Genomic DNA, 22,869 nt, shown 5'->3' with positions numbered 1-22,869 from the left:
AGCCTTCGTGGTCCCTCGAGAATAAATATATCTGAGCCTAGTCCCATACGAGTGCTTGCGGTCCCCCTGTCCGGGTTTTCTTTTTGTTTTATCAAAGTTTTGGTGGACGAGATATTCGTTTTACTTTTCTTTTCTTTCGGGATTTCCCCCTGGAGTTTTGAGGATTTTCTTTTACTCGAGTCTCTTTCGTTGATTTTCTCGAGTTTCTCCGCTTTTCTTCGGGTTTCCTGGACGACGTTTCTTTCAGGATTTACTTTTTGAGATGCATTTAGGTTTGTCATGCTCAAAGGACAGCGGATTTTACAGGCATACAGGTTTGCTTTACATTTTACAGTATTTAGTTTTCCTGCTTCTACCTGCTACTGCTCTTCTTATACAGCATGTTACACTTGTCTTGCTTCTACTTGCTACAGCATGTTACACTTGTCTTGCTTCTACTTGCTACAGCATGTTACACTTGTCTTGCTTCTACTTGCTACTGCTCCTCTTATACAGCATGTTACACTTGTCCTGTTTCTACCTGCTTTCATGTATAGCATGTTGTATTGCTCCTATTTTACTTACTACTGCTCCACTTGCATGCTACTGTTCATTCCTGTATTGCACATTTTACATTTTATAACTTTAAACATGTTTACCCTTTTTTACATAGAATGTTTAGAGGACTACAATCATAGGGCCGTTTGATTTGATACTACGACTGGACACCCTAGAAAACTTAAACTCGTTACGTCAAGGAGCTTGGAGCTAGCGCAGTGGGCAGCACGGCCATCTTCAACAGCAGAACATGACTTCCCCAGCAAAACATTTTCCTTTTCCTAGAAATTAAATAACAATCCATAGGTTTTTGAGGTTGTTTGCCTAGCGCAACATAAATCCTCCACCTTTTTTTTTTCTTTAGGCATTCGTATAGCTCTGCCGTACGATTTAAGCCCTAAACTCGTTCTAGGTTCCGAGGTTGTCGCCTGATACGACGTAAACCCTCATATCTTCTAGGCAATTTGAGTGACCCTGTCACGCAAATATAAGCCCTAATTAAATAAAATTGGCGGGATAAAACACTTTAATATTTTCTTCTCAAAATTGGAGCCAAATCATAGGATAGACTGGGAAGTCACTGAGGTTCTCCTCAGGATCTGTGGCCTCCCCTAGTTTCTCTTCATTTGGATTCCTTAACAATGTTCCAGATTTGAGCTTTTCCCCTTCACACCTCTTCGTCCGATTTCGTTGTAAAGTCCTATCCTTTTGACCTCTTTGAAGACATTATCCCCTGATTTTTATCGAGAGTTTTCTTAGGTGACTTCGGTCATTTGAGATGTAATTAACTATAGGGGCTTGCCCTTATAGGGAGCTTTTCCGAACCCAGCTTAAAATAAACCCTATTTAATTATTTGTATTAAATAGGGGAACTTGTCGGCAAATAAAATGGTTTCGCAGACCCAAACGGACGTCATATCTTTCTTAGTTTATTTGATCGAGCTTCATCCTCAGGTCTTGTGTTTATTCTTCGGGGTAGATACAGGATTTGAGGTAGAGCGCTCTTTCATTTAAACTGTGAAAAATATGAGGTCAGTTTGATTTCGTATTTTTCTAAAATTATATATATATATGTAAATTAAAAAGTCCTTCCGAAGCGGGTGACGGGATTTCGATTCCGGCGACCGACAGCTTCTTACGGGCGACCCCCAAACGTAACTCCCCCCTCTTTTTAAACGCCGACAATCCTCGATGGCATTTCTCCATTCGCCTTTCAAAATGATGGTCAAGGAATGGCTAATCACTCTTTATGCATCCAAAGTCGGCCTCTTGAGGCTAGTGACTTTTAGGTCGTCATGCTCATTCATGAACTTTCTGATGGAATTTCTCAATTAATTATCAATCAAAGTTGGTTTTCCACCTAGTGTTCCCATCAGTAAATGGCGCCTTAGATGAGAAGAAGCCATGGAATCCAAGGGTGATATGCCCATTCTATATTATAATGAGTCATTGTTAGTGAGGCAACATCTCAATTTGCTCAAGAAAGCAATTTTTCTATCATCATTAAGTCAATACCTTCCATCCCATCAGCTTAACGGCTGACAGTTCATGTCATCATTGAGTAAACTTGCCATAGGTTTCTCCGCATGGTGAGTCATTCTCATCCTTCCATTTCTACTAATTGAGTTCCAAAGCCGCGAAGTCTTGGACTGGCACTGAGTTGCCAGCAAATTATCGCCAACAACTCTACAATCCATCAACTACATTGTTGATGGCCTTCCTTCACCTATGACGTCCAACCTGATGACTTGAAGTCATTGAAGGCAATAAGTTAGCGTAATGAAATATACTCAGCTTTGATTGCTACATATAACAAAGCCATTGGGATACATTTTTTTTGTCTAATTGGTTATAACACTGACTCAGATAAAATTTTTTGTGTCTCGGGCCATCTCTTGATCGCATTCGATGGATGTCACAAACATTCTGAGGTACAGATTTGAAGCTATTTCACTGTAACATAGAATTAACTACTATATACTTTAATCCATCTTAAGACTGAGAGTAATCCCCTTAATGAAAACACGCTTATGTAGAATCTAGGCTGTTGACCCAATTTTACACTTCCAATATGAATCATTCAATCTCTTAATCAAATGAACCAGATTATCTTTGTTGTGTGAAACATATGTAACCCAACTAATGCCCATTGGTGGGCCACTATATTATAATAATAGTATTAGCTTGCCCAAGTGTGCATGGGCCTTCGCCATCCAAAATACCTTATAATGTTTATTAAAAAGATGAACAGTAATGAGTTTTAGGATTTGTAGCAAGCCTATGCTCATCGATCAACCCAAAGATTAAAAGGGTCATAAAAAATGATACCACTAATCATTGAATTTAAAAGCCCTAATCATTATTTTGAAATCAAATATTAGATTATTGAATTAGGCCGATATCAACGCCAGCATTACACATACTAGATATTATAATATGTACAACCTAAGTTATGGTTAGAGATGCTTTTCTTCACATACTTATACAATGTTGTACTAACATAGGTTGTCGTTGTAGAATGTTGCAAAGACAAAGGCTGACGTACTAAGGTAGATATATTCTCCCTTACAGGGGCTTATTTTAGTGCCCTCGAAAGCACCGCATGCTTGCCTGATTGTACATACTGTGAATGGCTAAAAAATAGAGAGAAGTTTATGCATGTACTAACATTCAATTTTGTAAGGGTGGCTTTAATTTTTGCATTTCCAGTCTACTACTTAATTTAAAAAAGTCATGTAAATACTTAAATTGGTTCAGAAAAAAAGCAGCAAAACTAATAATTCAAACGAGGTTTTTCAAGGTCATTCTTTATGCATATATCATATAGAATTAAGTTATATTTATAGTGAAGCCTAACTATCTATTTATTTGTCTCTGCAATGATATATTATAAAACCTAGCTAGACTTGTACATTATTTATTCATGTGTACATCATTTAATTGATAGTTTATGTGATTGTGCACAAATCTTGCATGCCCTTTCCATGTTTCTTCACTTGAGATGTAAATAGCCTAGTTGTGCTTTGATTAGGCTCTTAATATTTTAAATATTTTATACAGCATAAAAACCATAAAAACATGTCAATATTTGAACTGGTTCAGAAACGAAAGGTCAAACTAATAATGCAAACCAAGTCTTTCAAAGCCACATATGCCATTCTTGATGTATATCTTATAGAATTAAATTATAATTATAGTGAAGCTCAACTATCTATTTTTTGTCTTTCCAATGATATAATCATTTAATTGATTCTTTATGTGATTGTGTGCTAATCTTGCAAGCCCTTTCCCATGTTTCTTCACTTGAGATGTGAATAGCTTAGATGTGCTTTGATTAGGCTCTTAAAATGTTAAATACTTTATACTAACAACTAAAAGGCTTAGAAGCAATCATAGTAGAATGACCTCTAAAATTAAGTGCATGGTTTTCCTTTTTAAATAATTAATCTTTGCAAGTCAATAACTAATTGACCTATCCATTAAAAGCATTCTCATCAAATTCAATGAAAACCATAGATTCACACACATGCATAGTACAATAAATCATGTTAGATTTACGTTACACAACTCAATAAAGACTAGAAATTAAAGCAAATATGCATATGACTCATTGTATCCATTCATGATTAAGCTATCTTTACCTTAGTGGCAAGTCTTCTTCATGATGCAGTCAACAATAATAGCGAACCTAAACCCATATGGATGCAGTCACCCTAGCTAAATCTTAGGAAGTTGTCTGTCGCAACCCGGCTCGAGACTTAGAATTAACTAGAGTGGGAACAGTGGTCGGACTGTATTAAAATTTAAATATCATTCCACATAATTTTTAGAAAACTTCCAATCTATAAAAGAGTCACTCATAATCCACAAAATGTATTATACAAAAATCAAAAACATCCAAAAACCACATAATTTGTTGACAACATCTCTAACGAATAGCTAACAAAATAATCATAATATGAAAAAAAAAATAGTATAAAGAAGTTACAACCATAATACCTAGCAGCGGTAGTCCTCCTCCTATAAGCTAAATCCTGCCTGTGAGACATAACAACCTGAGACTTTTTTTGCTGAAATAAAACATTAATTTCAATTGCAAGTTTGACTTAGTGAGCAATCTTAATCTAATATACATTAATTTATTATGTCAATGCTATGCATGAATGATTAAGAAAATGTAGTTCACTTATTTATAAAACTTTAAATTTTCATGTTAATTGCGTATTTACTATTTTAACCTCTTTAAGAGTTATAATAGAATTACCGTCATACTTAAAGGTATTCCAAAAAATGTACAAAAATGTACCATCAAAAAATGTAACCGTATGTACCCTAAAAAATGTACCAAAAAGTATCCTAAAAAAGTACTCGCAGGTACTCTAAAAAACGTACCCGAATGTAACCTCAAATTGGACCTAAAGGTATACCATTATCATTTTTGTTAAGGTGCACAAGTAGATCGCATCCCATATCAGTATCATCTGGAGTTAATTTTATATCACTTAAACTTTTACATTTTATTTCACATCAACTTAAAATCCTTTAAAATATACTTTCATATTTTCATTATTTTCCTCTCATTTATGATACACATTTCAAACTTTCAAAATGCAATACATAAGTGAAATAATTATTTTACATTGTTTAATATAGTAATTATTCCATTAATAAAATCTTAATTAATGCACAAAAAAATCAATCATAACGTTACTAGGGTGTTTGTCCACTGGATCAATATGTCTAATGAGCAAAAAAAGAGCAGATTTAATCAAGCTATCAACGATTACCCAAATAGCATCACGATTCTTACGTGATCTTGGCAACCCAATAACAAAATGCATCGCAATCTCCTCTTATTTTCACTCTACAATCTATAAAGACTACAACTGACCTCTAAGATGATGATACTCTCTCTTTACTGGCTAGCATGAAGAGCACTTAGCCACAAATTCTGTCACACTTCTCTTAAATCCTGACCACCAGAATGCTTGTTTGAGATCTTGATACATTTATTGCTCCTTGGACAAATAATATAGCCAGATAAATATGTTTCCTTCAAAATTTCTCATCTCAGATCATCAATATTTAGAACAAAAACCCTGCATTTATACCTCAATAAATCATCCCGATCTAGCACATACATCTCCAAACCGCCTAGCTTAATTTGTTCTAAGACTTTCGAAACACTACTATCTCTGGCTAAAGAATCTTCACTTTTGCCTTCAAAGTTGGCTGCATCGTCAGCTGATATAGTCGAACCATACCATCATCACCATAATCAGCTATAGATAGCTACAACTTTTCAAGATTTTTAATTAACTACTCCTGCTGAGTAAATAAACAGTTTAAATTACTTGAAGCTTTTCCACTCAATGCATATGTCACCACATTTGTCTTTTCCATATCATGTTGAATATCAAAATCATAATCTTTAATAAACTTCAGTCATCTTTGTCTCAGGTTCAGTAATTTCTGAGTGAAAGCATACTTCAAACTCTGGTGGTTAGTAAAAACTTTGCATCAACTTTGTACAGATAATGCATCCATATTTTAAGTGTAAATACAACTGATGCAATCTCCAATTCGTAAGATCCTTTTCATGATTTTTTAATTGTCGTGATGCATATACAATGATCCTACCATGTTGTATAAGTACATAACTCAAACCCCTCAAAGGTGCATCGCTGAAAATTTGAAACCAATCAAAACATGAATGAATGGCCAAAATTGGAACAGACATTAAGCAAGTCTTCAGCATCTGAAAAACCTCCTCACAACGATTTGACCATTCAAATTTCATTGCCTTCTAGGTCAATCTTTATAGTGGCACAGCAACCTGTGAGAACTCCTCGACAAATCTCTTCTTTTAACCAGTCGGACCTAAAAGCTCTTGACCTCAATGATAGTAGGTCTCGGCCAATTTGCAATCTCCTTGACCTTATTCTGATCCATAGATATATCTTCTTCACTGATAATATGTACAAGAAAAGCTACAATCACATTTGGAAAATTTGACAAAAAGTGTATTCTCCTTCAAATTTTTTAGCATAGTCGGGGGTGTAAACGGGCCAAACATGAGCAAGCTTGAGCTTTAGCTCATGTTCTACTCGTTTAAAAATATAATTTTTCGTGTTCGACTCGTTTATATGTGGAACACATAAAATTTGTGTGTTAGACTTGTTTGATTAGTGAGCCGAACAAAAGCGGTTCGCAAACATAAATCCATTTTGATAACTCTAGTCTCGCAGGCATAAGATGTTAAAGGTACGGACGAAATTTAAATTTTTTTATTTATATTAAAACATCATTTAAATATAATTTAATATATTTTTATTCTTTTTTTAATTAAAAATTTTGATGGATTATAGATCTTTATAGTCTTGTAGACAATTAAATTTTTAAAAAAAAGTACTCATCAATTATATATATATATATAATTATATATATATATATATATATTATTTCGAGTCAAACTGAGTCGAACACGGACAAACAAATGTTTGTCCATGTTCTACTCGTTTCTATATCGAGCACAAAAAAATTGTTAGTGTTCAACTCGTTTACTTAGCGAACGAATCAAGCATGAGCTTCTTAGCGAACCCAACATAAATTGTTCACGAATAATGAGTCATTTTGACAGTCATAAGCACATGTAAATAATATGTATGGTTGGCTTCATCACTTAAATATATAGAATATCATTAACAAATAAAATCATGAAAGTATCTAAAAGCTGCCTGAAGACCCTGTTCATCGGGTTCATGAAAACTGCTAGAGCACTTATCAGTACAAATGGTATCAACACGACTTCATAGTGCCCAAATTTAGTCCAAAAAGCTGCCTTCACTATGTCTTCTTCTTTAATCCTCAGGTGGAGATAACCTGACCTTAAATAAATTATTGAAAAATAGATAAGCCCCTTCAAACATGTCAAATAAATCATTAGTCCTTGGCAGCGGATGTTTTTTTTAACTGTGAGCTTATTTAACTCCCTCTAGTCAATGCCCATCCTGAAGCTCCCATCCTTCTTCACAAATAATATTGGAGCTCCCCAAGGTGAAGTGTTGGGCCTGATTAACCAATTATTTAGTAACTCCTGCAACTCTTTAATTGTCATTCTATATGGTGCCTTGGATACTGGTTCAGAACATGACAAAAGCTTCATAGTGGAATCAATCTCTTGCATTGATGGTAACTCTAGTAAATCAAGAAAGAACACATTTGGATATTCTCTTATCACTGGAATATCGCCCAAAGACTACCTGAGCAAGAAAGCCTTAATTTTCACAATTCAACAATTTATAAACTTTCAAACTTGTAATTATCATAAATATCAGTCTTGTCAACATAAAAATTAACTTCCACTTCCCCTGGTATATGTATTTTGACGATCTTTCTATGGCAATCAATGGTGACACTTTTTAGAAATATAATTCATGCATAAAATGACCTCAAACTCTACCAAGGGTAATACAATAAGCTGTGCTTCAAAATATTTTCTGACAATCATAAGCTTCACCTCACATGATTGATTTTTGATTAACTTCCAGAAAAGTATTATTTGGCACTCTAACTGATGGTATCACAAGTATTGAAATAACATTCAATTGCATCACTTTAACCAGTTCCCCAGCTATAAAAGAGTGATGCTCCCGAATCAAACAACATTCTTATTGACATGTTTTGAAGATATATGATACCTATTAAAAAAATCATTACATTGAACATTTAGAGTTGACTTATTAATATAACTAAGTTTTTATGGGTGGGTTATTATGAAAAACAGGACATAAATTTCATCATGCTTAAACATGCACTAGGTTAACATTCCAAAGAGTAAAACATACTTCTGATCACGTCAGGAAAGTCCTTAACTTATTGTTGTGAAAGTGCATATACTCTGAGTTGGACATTTTGTTGAGTTTGACAAGGATTCGGCACAGATTCTAAAGATTCAACTGTCTCTGGTCTACCATAGCTCCTCTGAGGTGGTGCAGCATTGACCCTGGATTCGTTGGAGCCCTTTGACCCACTCCAGGGCAGTTCTTCGCTATATGTCCTGACTGATAGCACCAAAAGTAGGTATTGAACCCAGACAGACATTCGCACTTATGAGATTTTCTATGCTTGCCAAATTTCATAAATTTAAATTGAGTGTCAACTTTGTTGGATCTAGCCTTCTTAGCATCCGCATTACTTGACTGGAAGAACTGCATACTCTAAGAGCCTTGAGGAAATTTGTAACTTTCTGAATTTCTTATATTCTGAAAATCCTTTCCTTTGAGTAGCCTCCAAATCTAGCTCAATCCTCTTAACTACCTACACGATGACAGAATAATCATCGATTCCAATAGGAATCAATGATTGTCTAATAATATCTTTCAATCCAAATTAAAATAGGCGACACGTCTCCCCTGAATTTGGAATCAACTAGGGTGCATGCTTTAAAAGCATGGTGAATTCAACTTCATATTGCATTATAGAGTGATCACCTAGTATCAATCGAATAAATTGCTCTGCATTTGCCTCCTAGGGGGGTCAGTGGTACAACAAGTCTATAAAATGTTCACAATCTAGTCCAACTGAACTATGTGGCTGGCTCTACTCCTATATTTCTCCCGTAATTATCCTCGTCACCATCTCTCTGCTTTTCCCTCTTTTTCCCTCTAACGCAAATGTGGTCAGTATAACCATCCTCTTAGAAGGACAAAATAACTCATCTAAGATCTTCTCAACCCTCAGCAGCCAGTTTTCAACATCCACTGGACCTCCTCATCAAAAAAAGAAAAGTGGTCTCAAATCCTGAAATAATTTCAAGTACTTCCATCTGACCACTTCAACTAGAACAGGTCAGAGTTTGAGATTTCTTAATCAATTGAGTTACTACAGTCATCATCTCAGTAAATGCTTGTATTCACAGTAATTTGTGGGGATTTCTCAAATTCTATCATATCATCTCTAGTTTTTTCCCCCTATTTTTATATTTCTGAAATAATTATAATTAAACACAATTTAGCCCTTTATTAATACTACTTATAAAATAATTTAATCATCAATATGACTATTTTTAAGTATGATCTAACCTAATTTCTCTGATACCACTTTCATCACGACCAAATCCGGAAGTTAAAATTAACTAAGGCAGAAATAGTAGTCTAACAGTATAAACATTTCTATATCATTCCACATAATTTTTAGAAAACTCTCAATATATACATTTATAACCCACAAAGTGTAATATACAAAAAATCAAAATATCCAGAAACCACATAATCTGTAGATAGCATCTCTAACCAACACTAAATAATATAATCAAAATATAAAAGAAAATAATACAAAGAAACTACAATGATAATAGATAATAGCAATAATCCTCCTATAAACTAAATCCTGCCTGACAGATATAACAACTTAAGACTTTTCTTTCCTAAAATAAAACGTTAATTTTAACCGCAAGTTTGACTTAATGAGCAATCTTAATTTAAAATGAATTAAATTATTATGTCAATGCAATATATGAAAGAACAAAGAAAATACAGTTCATTTATTTATAAATATTTAAATATTCATGCTAAATTTATCTTTTCCCGTTTCACTTAAAGCATTTACCGTTTTAATTTTTTTAAAATTAAAAAAGAATTACTATCATACCCGAAGATATCCTCAAAAGAATAACTAAAGGTACCATAAAAATCGTACCCATATGTACTCTCAAAAATCGTACTCATATATACCCTTAAATTGCACCCGAATGTACACCTTTATTATTTCATTTAATCTGCACAAGTATAGCACATCTTCTTCAAGTACCATCTAGGCATAATCCAGTAGAATTTAAACTTTTACATTTCATTTCATATTAATTTAAAATATTTTAGAATGTAACTTCATCTTTCTGTCATTTTTCTCTCATTTATGATACGTTTCAAACTTGAAAATGCAATACCTTCCTCAAATCATGATAATTTGTGGGCTTATTTCACACTTCCTAATAAAAAAAAATTAATAACACTAATTAATTTAACTAATTATATCATTAATTGGAATAGTAATACAGGGTATAACGTTTATCTTATAGGTTTTCAGGTCAATCTTTCCCTTGCTCGTTTCATCAATTTCTTTTCCTTCAAAGCAAAAATTCCTATGTTAAAGTTCTGATTCAATTTGACATTGCATTAAACACTCACACGCACACACATATATAATACATAACATTTTATCAATTCATATGATTAAATTTAAATTGACCGTATAATAATCGGTCGATTGCCCTATCTCACACGCGTTTAAAGCTCCATCTTCCCACAGAACGAGGGTTTCTTTACTTCAGCCTTCGGTCACAACTTCTTCTACACACGAGCACAAAATAAAAGACTTTCCTCCTTCAATCTCGATGCAAAATCTTCTGCTACGGCTAGCACAATGCCAAGTGTGACCTCCTTAGGGCCTGGCTTCTTCCAGCCACTCCTCTTCTTCTACGCGAGCATGGCTCCCAATCTTTATCTTCCTTGGGTTTCGATGCGGGTAAAATTTCACAGGTACGGCACGACGAGGTTTGGGTTTCCTTCGCCTTTTCTCCCCACATGCAAGCCTACTCCTTCGATTGATCTGTTAGGGCTCATCGTCGCCTCTTACGCACGCAAACGTCGAAACTCCTACGAATGAACACTGTAACTTCTTCTTCCTCCTTTCTCACTCTCGGTTACGAAAGTTTTTCCTCTCTCGCTCACTCGTCTGTTTCATTGGTTCCAATGAGTAACATGACTCTTAAGTTTCATAACCAAATGTGTGCTTATCTTAGTGCCTATTCGATTTGTTATTATCATTATTATTTAGTTTTTATTTTTTTTTCTATTACTACATTGTCCATCACATATATCAATCACAACATCATGGTCATTGCCCTAGAGCATGCCCTATGGAGGCGCAACACATAGTTCATCATGAGGATGCCCATCGTGTTCGACACATGATTATTCCTTGTCTACCAAACTATGAAATTTTAAGTTTCCTACTTTAGTTTTATTCTCTTGTTATTATGTTATATATATTTCCTTGTTGAGTTATTTTATCCTTGGTAAGTTGAATTTGTCGTAATTAAGCTCCGACATGAAAAGTTAAGTGTGACTCAATACTTCAACACACTTACAATGTATTGGTTACAGTTAGATGTGTATGACACTTATGTATGAAAGTGCCCTCAAGATGTTATGTTGTATAAACCAATAATGGAGAAGAAGAGGATGGTCAAGTTCTTATTGTTTCTAAATAAGAACTTAAATAATATCAGAGGAAGAATCACGGGAATGATGACTCTCCCTACCACTAAGAACACTTTTGCTGAAAACAAAAGAGAAGACAGTAAAATGAAGCTCATGATGGCAGGAAGTGTGGATTCATCTAGCACTGAAAAGCTCTGTCATACATATACACAACTCCTATAATGAGTCAAAGCCAAGGAAGAGTCGTCCCTTGTGTGAACATTATAAGAAATTTGATCACGCGAATGATAAGTACTAAGAACTATATGGAAAACCTGTAATTTGGAAACCTAGGCAAAGAAAGACCAATGCAGCAAGGCCCATTTTGCTACCTTTTCTGAAGAGTCGACACCCAAGCACCTTCACAAAGGAATAGTTGAAGGTGTTGAAGATACTTCTTTCAAATAGAACTGAGCAGCACACTAGCTTAATGATACAATAAAGTATCATGTCCGCCTTCTATATTGCTAACAATGGAAGATTTCAATATTGGATAATAGATTTAGGTGGTTTTGATCACATGACTAAAGACATCCATGCTCTCACAAACTATCAAGAATTCATCTACTTCAAATTTGTTAGACTTGTGAATGGATCTCACTCCAGCAATGTTGGAAAAGGAGAAGTGAAAGTATTTAAATATAGTCAGCTCTCTTTTGTATTATATGTTTTATAATTAGATTGCAAGTTAATTTTAATTAGCAAGTTTACTCCTGACCTAGACTGTGTTACTAAATTACATTTTGACTCTAGTGAATTTCAGGTGGTGGTGGATTCTTGAAAGGTGATTGACAGTTTTGAATTGCATCAATGTCTATATCTACTCAAGGAAAGTTTTTCTCTTAATATACATGTGTCTTCTTCACCATCCTCTTCCCATATTTCTGAATTTGTTGTGTCTGAGTTTGTTAAAAATTAAATTTTATCATGGCATTGTCGCTTGGGTCATTAAATTTCATTATGTTACAAAATCTTGTATTCAACTTTTTATTAATAAAAAGTCAAAATTTTATAGTGTGAAACTTGTCAATTGCCTATTCATACTTGTCATGCCTATCATCTATCTCAAAACAAACTCTCACATCCTTTTTTTATCAACCACGGTAATATTTGGAGACACTCAAAATTAAAAATCACTAATATAATCAGATAGTTTGTCTTTTTTATTGATGATCATACTGGAATCAATTAGATATTCATCAACAACAAGAACAACAACAACAATAAGCCTTTATCCCACTAAGTAGGGTCGGCTACATTAATCTTTTTTCTCCATTTTGTCCTATTGAGTATCATATTTTCATTTAACTCTAAGAAATTAAGACCATTTTTTATACAATATGCCCTAGTCTTTTTAGATCTACCTCTGTCTTTCTTAACATGAGTCAAATATAAAACATCTACTCTTCTAACCGGATCATTTGATAGTCGACATTTAATTCTCTAATTGTCAAGCCACTCATCCACCTAAGCATTTTCATCTCGACAGAACTTAACTTTATTTTATGTTTCTCTTTTAAAGTTCAATATTCTGCGCCATAGAGTATAGCGGGCCTCGCCACCATCTTATAATTTTTTTCTTTCAGTCTCGAAGCATTCCTCCACTTCAACCAACCAACTTGAATTCTACTGATAACATCCCCATCTATATCACCATTACTTTGAATAATAGACCTGAGATATCTAAATCGTTCACACCTTTTAGTAATTTAATCACCCATATTTATAATTCTGCCACTAGAGCTACTACTACTAAAATTACATTCAATGTATTCAGTTTTAGTTCCACTCAAACGAAGGCCTTTAGACTCCAATGTAGACCTCCATAACTCCTATTTTTCTAGCACTCTTTCTATAGTCTTGTCCACAATTAGATATTCCTCATGAAGAAAAAAACTGAGGCTGTATAAATCTTTCAATCCTTCCATCACATGATTTCCACTCAATTTCAATGCAAAATTTGAATTAATAAATCTGAAAATGCAAAGGAATACTTTAACTCTATCATTGGACCCTATATAGCAAAAAACGGTATAATCCATGTGAATTCTTAAGTTGAAACTCCACGATAAAATAGGATAGCTAAGAGAAAAAATAGACATCTCCTAATGGTATCTAGATCTATAATGTTTTCTCACAATATCTCAAAAATTTTCTAGGAAGATATCGTGCTCACAACCACATACCTTATTAATAAGGAAAAATTTTCTCTCTAGACTCCAGACGTAGCTCTATGTGCGGACTCCAATAATATGTCGTCATGTGTGCTACATTGCGGAAGGTTATTTCAGAGTTATTGAAGAGAAATCTATATGTTGCACTTCAATAACCCTAAAATAACTCCGAAATAACCTCCGCGGTTCCATTTCAATAACCCCGAAATAACATCGTGAAAATTATTTCGGAGTTATTTCTGGGTTATTTCGAGGTTATTGAAGTGGAATATATGGATTTCTCTTAATAGCCCCGAAATAACCTCGGTGGTGTTATTTTGGAGGTTATTGAAGTGAAATCGCGGAGGTTATTTCGGGGTTATTTCGTGGTTATTGCAGAGACCGCGGCTCCACTTTAATATTTTTTAGGTGGGCCCGATACAACACAGATGGCGGTACATTACTAGGAATCCACACATAGAGCAACGTCCGAAGTCCGGTTATAAAATTTTTCCAATTAATAGAATGCCAAGCAGGGTCATTGGATTTAAAACTTCTCGATATTGTGATGGAAAAATACCCTCATGTTAGAGTCTTCTCATCCAATATTTTCCTAAGAATATTTGGTTCTCTTTTGTTCACATTCACCAACGAAACTGCACAAAGCTTGACCAAAAATTAATCCAATGTATCTTCATTAGGTATGCTTCTAACAAAAAGGGGTACGATGTTATTCTCTCATTATAAAAAAAAAATATTATAACTGCATGGATCTTATCTTCTTTGAAAACCAACCCTATTACCCCAAATCCGATGTTAAATGGGAGAGTTTGAATGAATATCAGACTTGGAGCACTGCTTCGGATACCTACACTAATCTCCCTAAAATATTATGAATATCCACAATGATCTAGAGTCATCACAATCAAGTATCCTTCCTTATAACCATCATATCTCCCAATTTCCACCTATTGAGAACAACAAACCTGAGATTGACAACAAGAACTTCATGTGTATTAGGAGAAAAAAACCACTACACAGGATAAAGATAATATATAACCACAAAATTGTTGACAAGTAAACCTTAATTCACACAATTCAGAAGTTCTAAGGGAAGGGGAATCCAATAGAGAAAATGAGAAAATGTGCACAAATTATCATATCCAGAATTATGTTGCCTATGGGAAGCTATTATAAACATATAAAATTTTTGTATCTAACCTTGACAGTGTGCAGATATCCAAATCAGTTCATGAACCACGTCAACGTCAAAAATGAAAAAAAAAAATTTGAAGGAGATCCAAGCACTTAATCTAAATGACACATGAACCTTTACAATGCTACCTTCAGATAAAAGACCCGTTGGGTGAAAGTGGGTGTTCAATGTCAAGTACAAAATAGATGGATGCATTGAGAGGTTTAAGGCTAAGTTGGGAGTCAGAAGCTTCACTCAGTCTTATGTGATAAATTACTAAAAGACCTTTGCTCTCGTGGCCAAGTTAAACGTCATAAGGATTCTTCTTTCCTTAGCAGTGAACAACGAGAGAAATTGCATCAACTTGATATCAAGAACGTGTTTTTGAATGGAGACCTTTAGAAATTAGTGTATATGAAAATCCCACCATGACGAGAAAATGATTCAAATGAATATTTGATTTTTAAATTAAAAAGATCATTTTTTGGTCACAAATAATCTCTAAGGACTTGGTTTGACCAGTTTACCAAGTTTATGAAATCTAATGAATACATCTAATGCCAAGATGATCATATACTATCATAAAGCATACGTAGAGTTAAGAAGGTTATACTCATTGTCTAGGTATATATTATAATCTTGACAGGAGATGATGAAAAAGAGATTGAAAATATTAAAAAGATCCTTGCCACTAAGTTGAAGTTAAGAATCTATAAGCGAGGAGATACTTTCTAGGCATGGAAGTGGTCAAATCAAAGATTGGTATTGTGATATCCGAAAGAAGGAACATTCTACACTTATTAAAGGAGATAGGAAGGCTAAGGTGCAAACCTACGGAGACTCCTATGAATTTTTACAAAAAGTTACATTCAGAAGAAAAAAAGAAACTAGTTAAAAAGTAGATACCAGAAATTGGTAGTTAAGCTTATCTATCAATCATACACTGGACCAGATATCGCTTACTTATCAACATTATGAGTCAATATATGAAGAGTCTGAATGAAGAATATTTGAAAATGATTTACAGAATAATGACGTTTCTCAAAAAAAACTTCAGCAGAGGATTGTTGTTTAAGAAATAAGATAACATAAAGATAGAGGTGTACATTGATGTTAGTTTAGTAGAACTCAAGAACAAAAGATCCACGCCTGGGTATTATTCCTATGTTAGGGGGAAATCATGTCACTTAGAGAAGCAAGAAGTAAGCAGTGATCTCTAAAAATAGTATTGAATTTGAGTATCGAGCACTTGCTTCGGGAATTTACAAGAAATATAAAATCCAAATGTTACTAAATGAGTTGGGGTACTCCATAGTCAATCTGATTAAGATATTCTATAACAGTCAAGCAGACATTAGTATTATAAGGAATCTTGTGCAACAAGACAGAACCAAGCACATTAAGACTAATAGATATTTTATCTCTGAATAGGTCAATTGAGGCATTAGTCACTTAGAGTGTGTTTGACGCCGCGTTCTTCGCTTGGCGTGGCCCCAAAAAGCATATTTTTTCCCTTTTCGAATACACGAGCGCGGGCGCGGGTGCATTTTTAAGAAAATCGGACAAAACGTGGGCCCGCATTTTGTATTAATTTATCACCTGGCTTTTACTACCTTACTCTCTCGCTCCCCTCGAGAACGAGCTTCTCTCTCATCACCCTAGAGGTAAGGAGCTTCTCTCTCATCACTTCTCTCTCATCACCCTAGAGGTAAGATCCCCGCTTGCCTCCTCCTGTCCCATCCATGGTTTGTACTTCGTCTCCGCTTGGCTTTTTTGCTATCCCTATAACCTTTGTTATTCATCTCTGCTTGGCTCCTCTGCTCTCCGTCAGCCCACGGCATTCTCTATCACTATTCTCTAGCATTATGTTTTTGTGATGGTTGTGTGAGCTCTATTCGGTCGTTGATTTTCATTTGGTTGTTCACTATTGTCGGATTTTATAATTTATGTGATTTTGATTTTTGCAATTCATGTGATTTTGCATTGGTGTTAGATTTTCTTTATTGTCAATGGGGTGATTACTTTTACTGTGAATTGGGTGATGTTGTGGTGGTTGTAGTTGTGCTGTGCTGAGGAGCACATGTGATGTGATTGTGATGTGGTTGTGCTGTGGTGAGGACTACTTGTGTTGTGGGTTGGGTGGTTGTGGTTGTGGGTTATGGTGGTTGTGCTGCGGGTTGTGGTGTTGTGGGTTGTGGTGGATGTACTGTAGATTGGATGATTGTGGTGATGTCTTGTGAGATATATGTGGAGATGTGGTTGGATGGTTGTACGTTAGGTGGTTGTGGTGTTGTGTCTTGTGGTGTGGTGGCTGTAGGTTATATGTCGATGTGTGGTTGAGTAGTTGTGGTGTGGTGGCTATGGATCGTGTGGTTGGGGTGTTGTGGATTGTGGTGTGATGGTTGTGGCTTGTGTTTCGATGTGTGGTTGGGTGGTTGGGTGGTTGGGTGATTTTGGTGTGGTGGCTGTGAGTTGTGGTGGTTGTGTTGTGGGTTGGGGTGGCTCTGTTGTGGGTTGTGGTGGTTGTGGTGTTGTGTCTTGTAGTGTGGTGGATGTGGGATGTGTGTGGTGTGGTTGGATGGTTGTGGTGTGATGGTTGCGGGTTGTGTGATTGTGGTGATTTCTTATGGATGGTGGTTGTGGGTTGTGAGTGGATTTGTGGTTGGGTGGTTGTGGTGTGGTGATTGTGGGTTTAGTGGTTGTGTTGTGAGTTGTGATGGTTATGTTTTAGGTTGTGGTCGTGTTGTCGATTGGGTGGTGGTTCTATGCCTTGTGGTGTGGTGGTTGTAGGATGTGTGTGGAGGTGCGGTTGGATGGTTGTGGGGTGGTGGTTGTGGGTTGTGGTGGTTGTGTCATGGGTTATGTTGGTTGTGTTGTGGTTTAGGTGGTTGTAGTGTTGTGTCTCGTGGTGTCGTGGCTGTGGGATGTGTGTGGAGATGTCGTTGAATGGTTGTGGTGTGCTGGTTGTGGATTGTGGTGGTTGTGTTTTGGGTTGTGGTGGTTGTGTTTTGGGTTGTGGTTGAAGTTATTAAAGATATGCGGTGGCTGAAATCATTAAAGATATGCGATATAACACTTTTACAAGCACTACTATTTATAGAATCGGTAAGAGAATGTATTTATATATCTATCATGGAATGGTTAATTTATTTCCTTACATACAAATTATACTTGAAAAGGGGTTGGGCAGTGTGGTATGTTTGTAAATGAAGCAAAGTTTTAATGTGATAGGCTCCAAGGAATGAGAAAAAGATATTTATAAATAGTTATGACAATTGATTGTCGTTGGAGGTGGTCGTGATGCCTATAGTTGTGTGTGGAGGTTGTGGTTCTGTTATGGAGACGTGGGTGTGGTTGTGTTATGGTGGGTGTTGTTATGTTGTGTGCGGAGGTTGTGGATGGGGTGTTGTGGTGGTTGTTATTGTGGGTTGTTGTTGTCTGGTTGTGTTGGCTCATATGTTGGTTGTGGTTGCTACAAATATTAATGTTTTGCTTTTTTTGTGCTAATAACGCAGCGGTTAAGACTTCATGTTTGACGATGATCATTTACACGTCCCGCCTAAATCATTTGAAAATCACATAAGACAATATATACCATAGCCAGAGGTAGATTCACAAGAAGGTTGCACCCAGGATGGCAGAGGTGTTGGAGAAATGGTTGAATTGAGAGAGCGGATTACAGACGTCATTGTTGGATGTTGAATGGGTCGATTCTTATTTATTTTATACAGTTCATGTCTATTTTCATTACTTGTATATTTGATATTAATTATTTGGGTTTTCTATGATGCTTGTAATTGTTATTTTTTCTTTTTTCTTTTTGAGGGTTTGTGAGGTTTCTGATGAGAAGTTTGACCTTATGGTTCTTCTGACTTGTTTGTTAGTATTTGTTGATTAGTGTCACATGTAAAATTCTAATAAAGGTAACCAAGTTTCTCTCTTCTTTTCGATGCTACAATTTTTTAGGTTCCTTTAGATGACATTTTTAGTAATATGCATATGTGACACACACGAGTTTGGTATTACGTGGGTTAAAGGCAACCAAAAACGTTTTTTATAAGGTTTGTTGTCTTCTTGTAGTGACAATTCGTTAGTTGGTATACTGAGTCCTCTGAGACCTCACGCCTCCACAAACTGTAATTAATTACTTCTTTTATCAATTTATACTTGTGTTATAACTAATGGATTGTCTTTTAAAGCATTCAGGAAAGATGAGCTCTAAGATTTCAAGGACCTCCCAAGAATAACTGTGTCACTGCGGACTTCAAAGTTCCTTGTTGACGTCACGTCAGTCACATAGCTACAGGAGATAGTTCTAAAGATATCCACGAAGAATCACGGAGATCTGTGACTTCTTCCAGGGGACAGATAGGCTAGAAGATTCCATCGCTAAGAGTGATCAGGAATGCAGAGTATCCCTGAAAGACGGTCTAGCTCGTGACATATGTCATGTGCATTTTAAAAATAATATTATCATATTATTAAATGTTATTTTAATAGTTTGTTTCTTTATTTTAATAATCATAATACTAATTGTTTAAGTGATGTGTATATCTTATTTTTTATACTGTTTTGAAGTGAATTTTTTATTTCATAAATATCAAATATATTGTTATATTAGTTTTATTGCAAACAACATTACTATACAGTGGCAGAATGGTAATTTGTTCAGAAACAATTGTAGAATAGTTGTTTTCAAATTGCAAAAGATAAAAAATCAATCAGCTTATCCGTAGCAGCTTCCTGTGACACCTGCTGCGCAACAGCTTATTAACAAGTTGCTGCTGTCCCAAAGAGACCGTTAATTTACTTTGGAACTCATCTTCAAGTCACTAATAATTTACTAAATCTCTACCTTCAGATAGCTTCACTGATTTGAATATCATATTGAGTCTTTACAACATATATGATCCAGCTTGAGTGGGAGTGTGGAATTTTGAGTATCGCATTTTAGTTTTATTCTCTTCTTATTATGTTATATTTTTTTCCTTGTTAAGTTATTTTGTTGTAAGTAAGCTTGCCCTAATCGTTCCTTATTATATAAAGAGATGAGTTGTAATTTTATGATTAAGAAATAAGCAAATGCAGTGTTCTCAACTATTCTTCATAAAACATACAAAGTCAGTTAGCCACTACAAATTCACATGCAACATGATGGCCAAAACAGCATTTGAGGTTAAAGAACTAGTATTTATGTTATCAAAGCTAGGGAGCTCTAGTGATTGTAGTGCACTTCAGTCATTTGCTTGAATAGGTTCGATTCATAGTCAAAGGGTATGGATGCAAAAATAATCGCCCCAAATAGTAGATGAGTGAGGCTCCATTGGCCAGAAGAAGGACAAGCCCCATTGAGTCATTGACGTGACTCCAGATCATGTGAGGTCACATTTGACTACTAGTCCTTAGATGATATTTTCCCCAAAGAAACATAGATGGAGTGAGTCTACCAGCTTGTTAAGGAGAATTATCAAATGAAGATGACTGGGAGAAGAGGATTCACAGAAATGGCATGATTTTTCTGAGGCTTAGAATGTGGATGATGAACCTAAACAATTCATGATCATTCCACACCCGTGGATGGCCAAACCTATGCTCACCGTTGGCCTACATGCACCCACCGACAGCCTACCTCACTCCTATTGCTGACTTACCACCAATACGTATTTTTTGGTCCACCAACACCACCGGCTCCAGCCCTCTTCCAAACCACAAAATAAGACGAATTATATGATATTCAATACAAACAAAATAGTGTACGTTCAAAGACATCAAATGAGTTTTTATTCCATATCAAAACATGCATAAGACAAAAATAAATAAATAAAAACAAATAATTGATTCAAAACGCTAGTAAGTAAATGTCTGCAATCAAATCCTTAGAATTCAATTCATGCTTACTTGTCTAGGTCAACTTTCTAAACCAATCGCGTCCCAGAGAACAAGTAAACCTAAATAACAAATCACGCAGATGTCTTACAAAAGAATGCTGCCACACATTTACGCAAGTACAGTGCAAGGAGGTTAGCTAAGCAATTCAGCAAACAGCGGGTAAGCAACAGCAAGTGCAAGTATGCACATTAATTACCTGCCTCAAGCGAAAGAGTTTCTGTACAAGAGACATCGGCAGATGCGGGAAGCACTGGTGAACCCACTTCAAAGCGGTGGTTATCTCTTCTTGTCCTGCCAGCTTCCCTCCCGCGAGCTCCTTGCCGACAGAAGATGGACCCTTCTGAGACACGAACGGGGGCAAGGTGAGCCATTTTCCTTTCTCCCTTCTCTTTTCTTCTCCATTTCCTCCTACCAGAGAAGACAAAACTGTGCTGCTAAAAGAGGAGCGATGGAGGATTGAACCAGATATTTCTTCGACTTGCGCCCTCGAGAACAACGGAGAAGAATGGCAGCCGCGTTCAAGCCTACGAAGCGCTGCCATGCGCTTAGTAGTGGGTAAAGGCAGGTAATAATAGGATTCGTGGGCCTTAGGGTCAGTTGGTTTTCTAAAATTGTGTGTCACTTTTAAATATGATGGTGTGTTGAATGATCTCGTCAGACTTAAACTTTTTCCTTTTTCACTAAGGAATAAAACTAAGATGTAGTTAAACTCGTTAGCACCAGATCTATCAAAATTTGGGGAGATTTATCATGAAAATTTTTATCTAAATATTTTCCACCTTCAAAAATTGCTAAGCTTAGAAATGATATTACATCTTTTTGTTAGTTTGAAAGGGGATCAATTTATGAAGCATGGGAAAGATTAAAGATCTACTTAGGAAGTGTCCATACCATGCATTGTCAGATTGGTTAATAATTCAAACTTTCTATAATGGATTGGTTGTATCTCTTAGATCGATAATTGATGTTATTGCTGGTGGATCATTAATCTCAAAATCATTTGATAAAAGATATTATTTAATTGAAGAGATGGTTACTAATAATTTTCAATGGCCCTCTGAAAGGGTAAATCCAAAAAGAGTAGCAGTATTCATGATTCTGATGCAATATCTATGTTAGCTGCATAAATAGCTGTTATATCGAAGAAAATAAATTTATATGGAACGAATTATTCTCAGACATCACTTGTGTTTGAGAAAAAATCATTGGGACAAATGATAGAATCAAAATCTTCTTATGAGACCTTAAATATAATAAATAATTGTTATAATAATCCTTATGCCAATTATTATAATCCTGATTGGAAGAATCATCCAAATTTTAGTTCGAGTAATAATAATTCTAATGCTGCAAATCCGCAATGGGGAAACATCACTGTGAACCCATTGGGAAACTCCAACAATCAAGGAAATTCAACTTATAAATCTTATTACCCTTTAGGATTTAATAATTTGCAAATTAAGGAGATTAAAATGATGTTTTATCTAGCAACTACTCCTAAATGCAAATGTTAAATGTAAAGATAGTAACCATAACTAAATGCAAATATTAATTCTAAAGATAACCCTTTTTGGATGAATTGGTTTAGAGAATTTTGAGATATTAAAAACTAATATTCTTATGTAATGAATTGGATAACGTAAATGAATGAGAAGGCATAAGGAACATTGCCTAATCCTATGCTTGTTTACTAAATCGGTGGCTAGGCTGGGAGGATACCATATCTCACTTCAAAGCTCCCACGTTCCCCTCGCCTGAGTGCTAACATCTCCACTTCAATACTCAAACAATAGGACCGAATTGGGGATTTTTGTCTGTCACCCTAAAATCTCCA

General features: G+C 35.4%; 1 protein-coding gene across 6 annotated transcripts in view; it reads right to left on the bottom strand.

Annotated features, from left to right (window-relative positions):
* The window catches only part of LOC110032664 (RNA pseudouridine synthase 4, mitochondrial), a 66,923-nt gene extending 45,340 nt beyond the window's left edge, over positions 1–21,583 (bottom strand). For all 6 annotated transcript variants that reach the window (XM_020736361.1, XM_020736364.1, XM_020736366.1 and 3 more), the window contains exon 1: positions 21,232–21,583. In XM_020736361.1, coding sequence (XP_020592020.1) covers positions 21,232–21,576 — 345 coding nt within the window. In that variant the 5' untranslated portion in view covers positions 21,577–21,583. The remainder of the gene's footprint in view (positions 1–21,231) is intronic.
* Between the last annotated feature and the right edge of the window lie 1,286 nt (positions 21,584–22,869).

This window comes from Phalaenopsis equestris, unplaced genomic scaffold (assembly GCF_001263595.1).
Source record: "Phalaenopsis equestris unplaced genomic scaffold, ASM126359v1 Scaffold000998, whole genome shotgun sequence".
Classification (NCBI taxonomy): Eukaryota; Viridiplantae; Streptophyta; class Magnoliopsida; order Asparagales; family Orchidaceae; genus Phalaenopsis; species Phalaenopsis equestris.
Note: the sequence above shows the minus strand (reverse complement) of the source record. Positions and strands in the feature narration are given on the sequence as shown.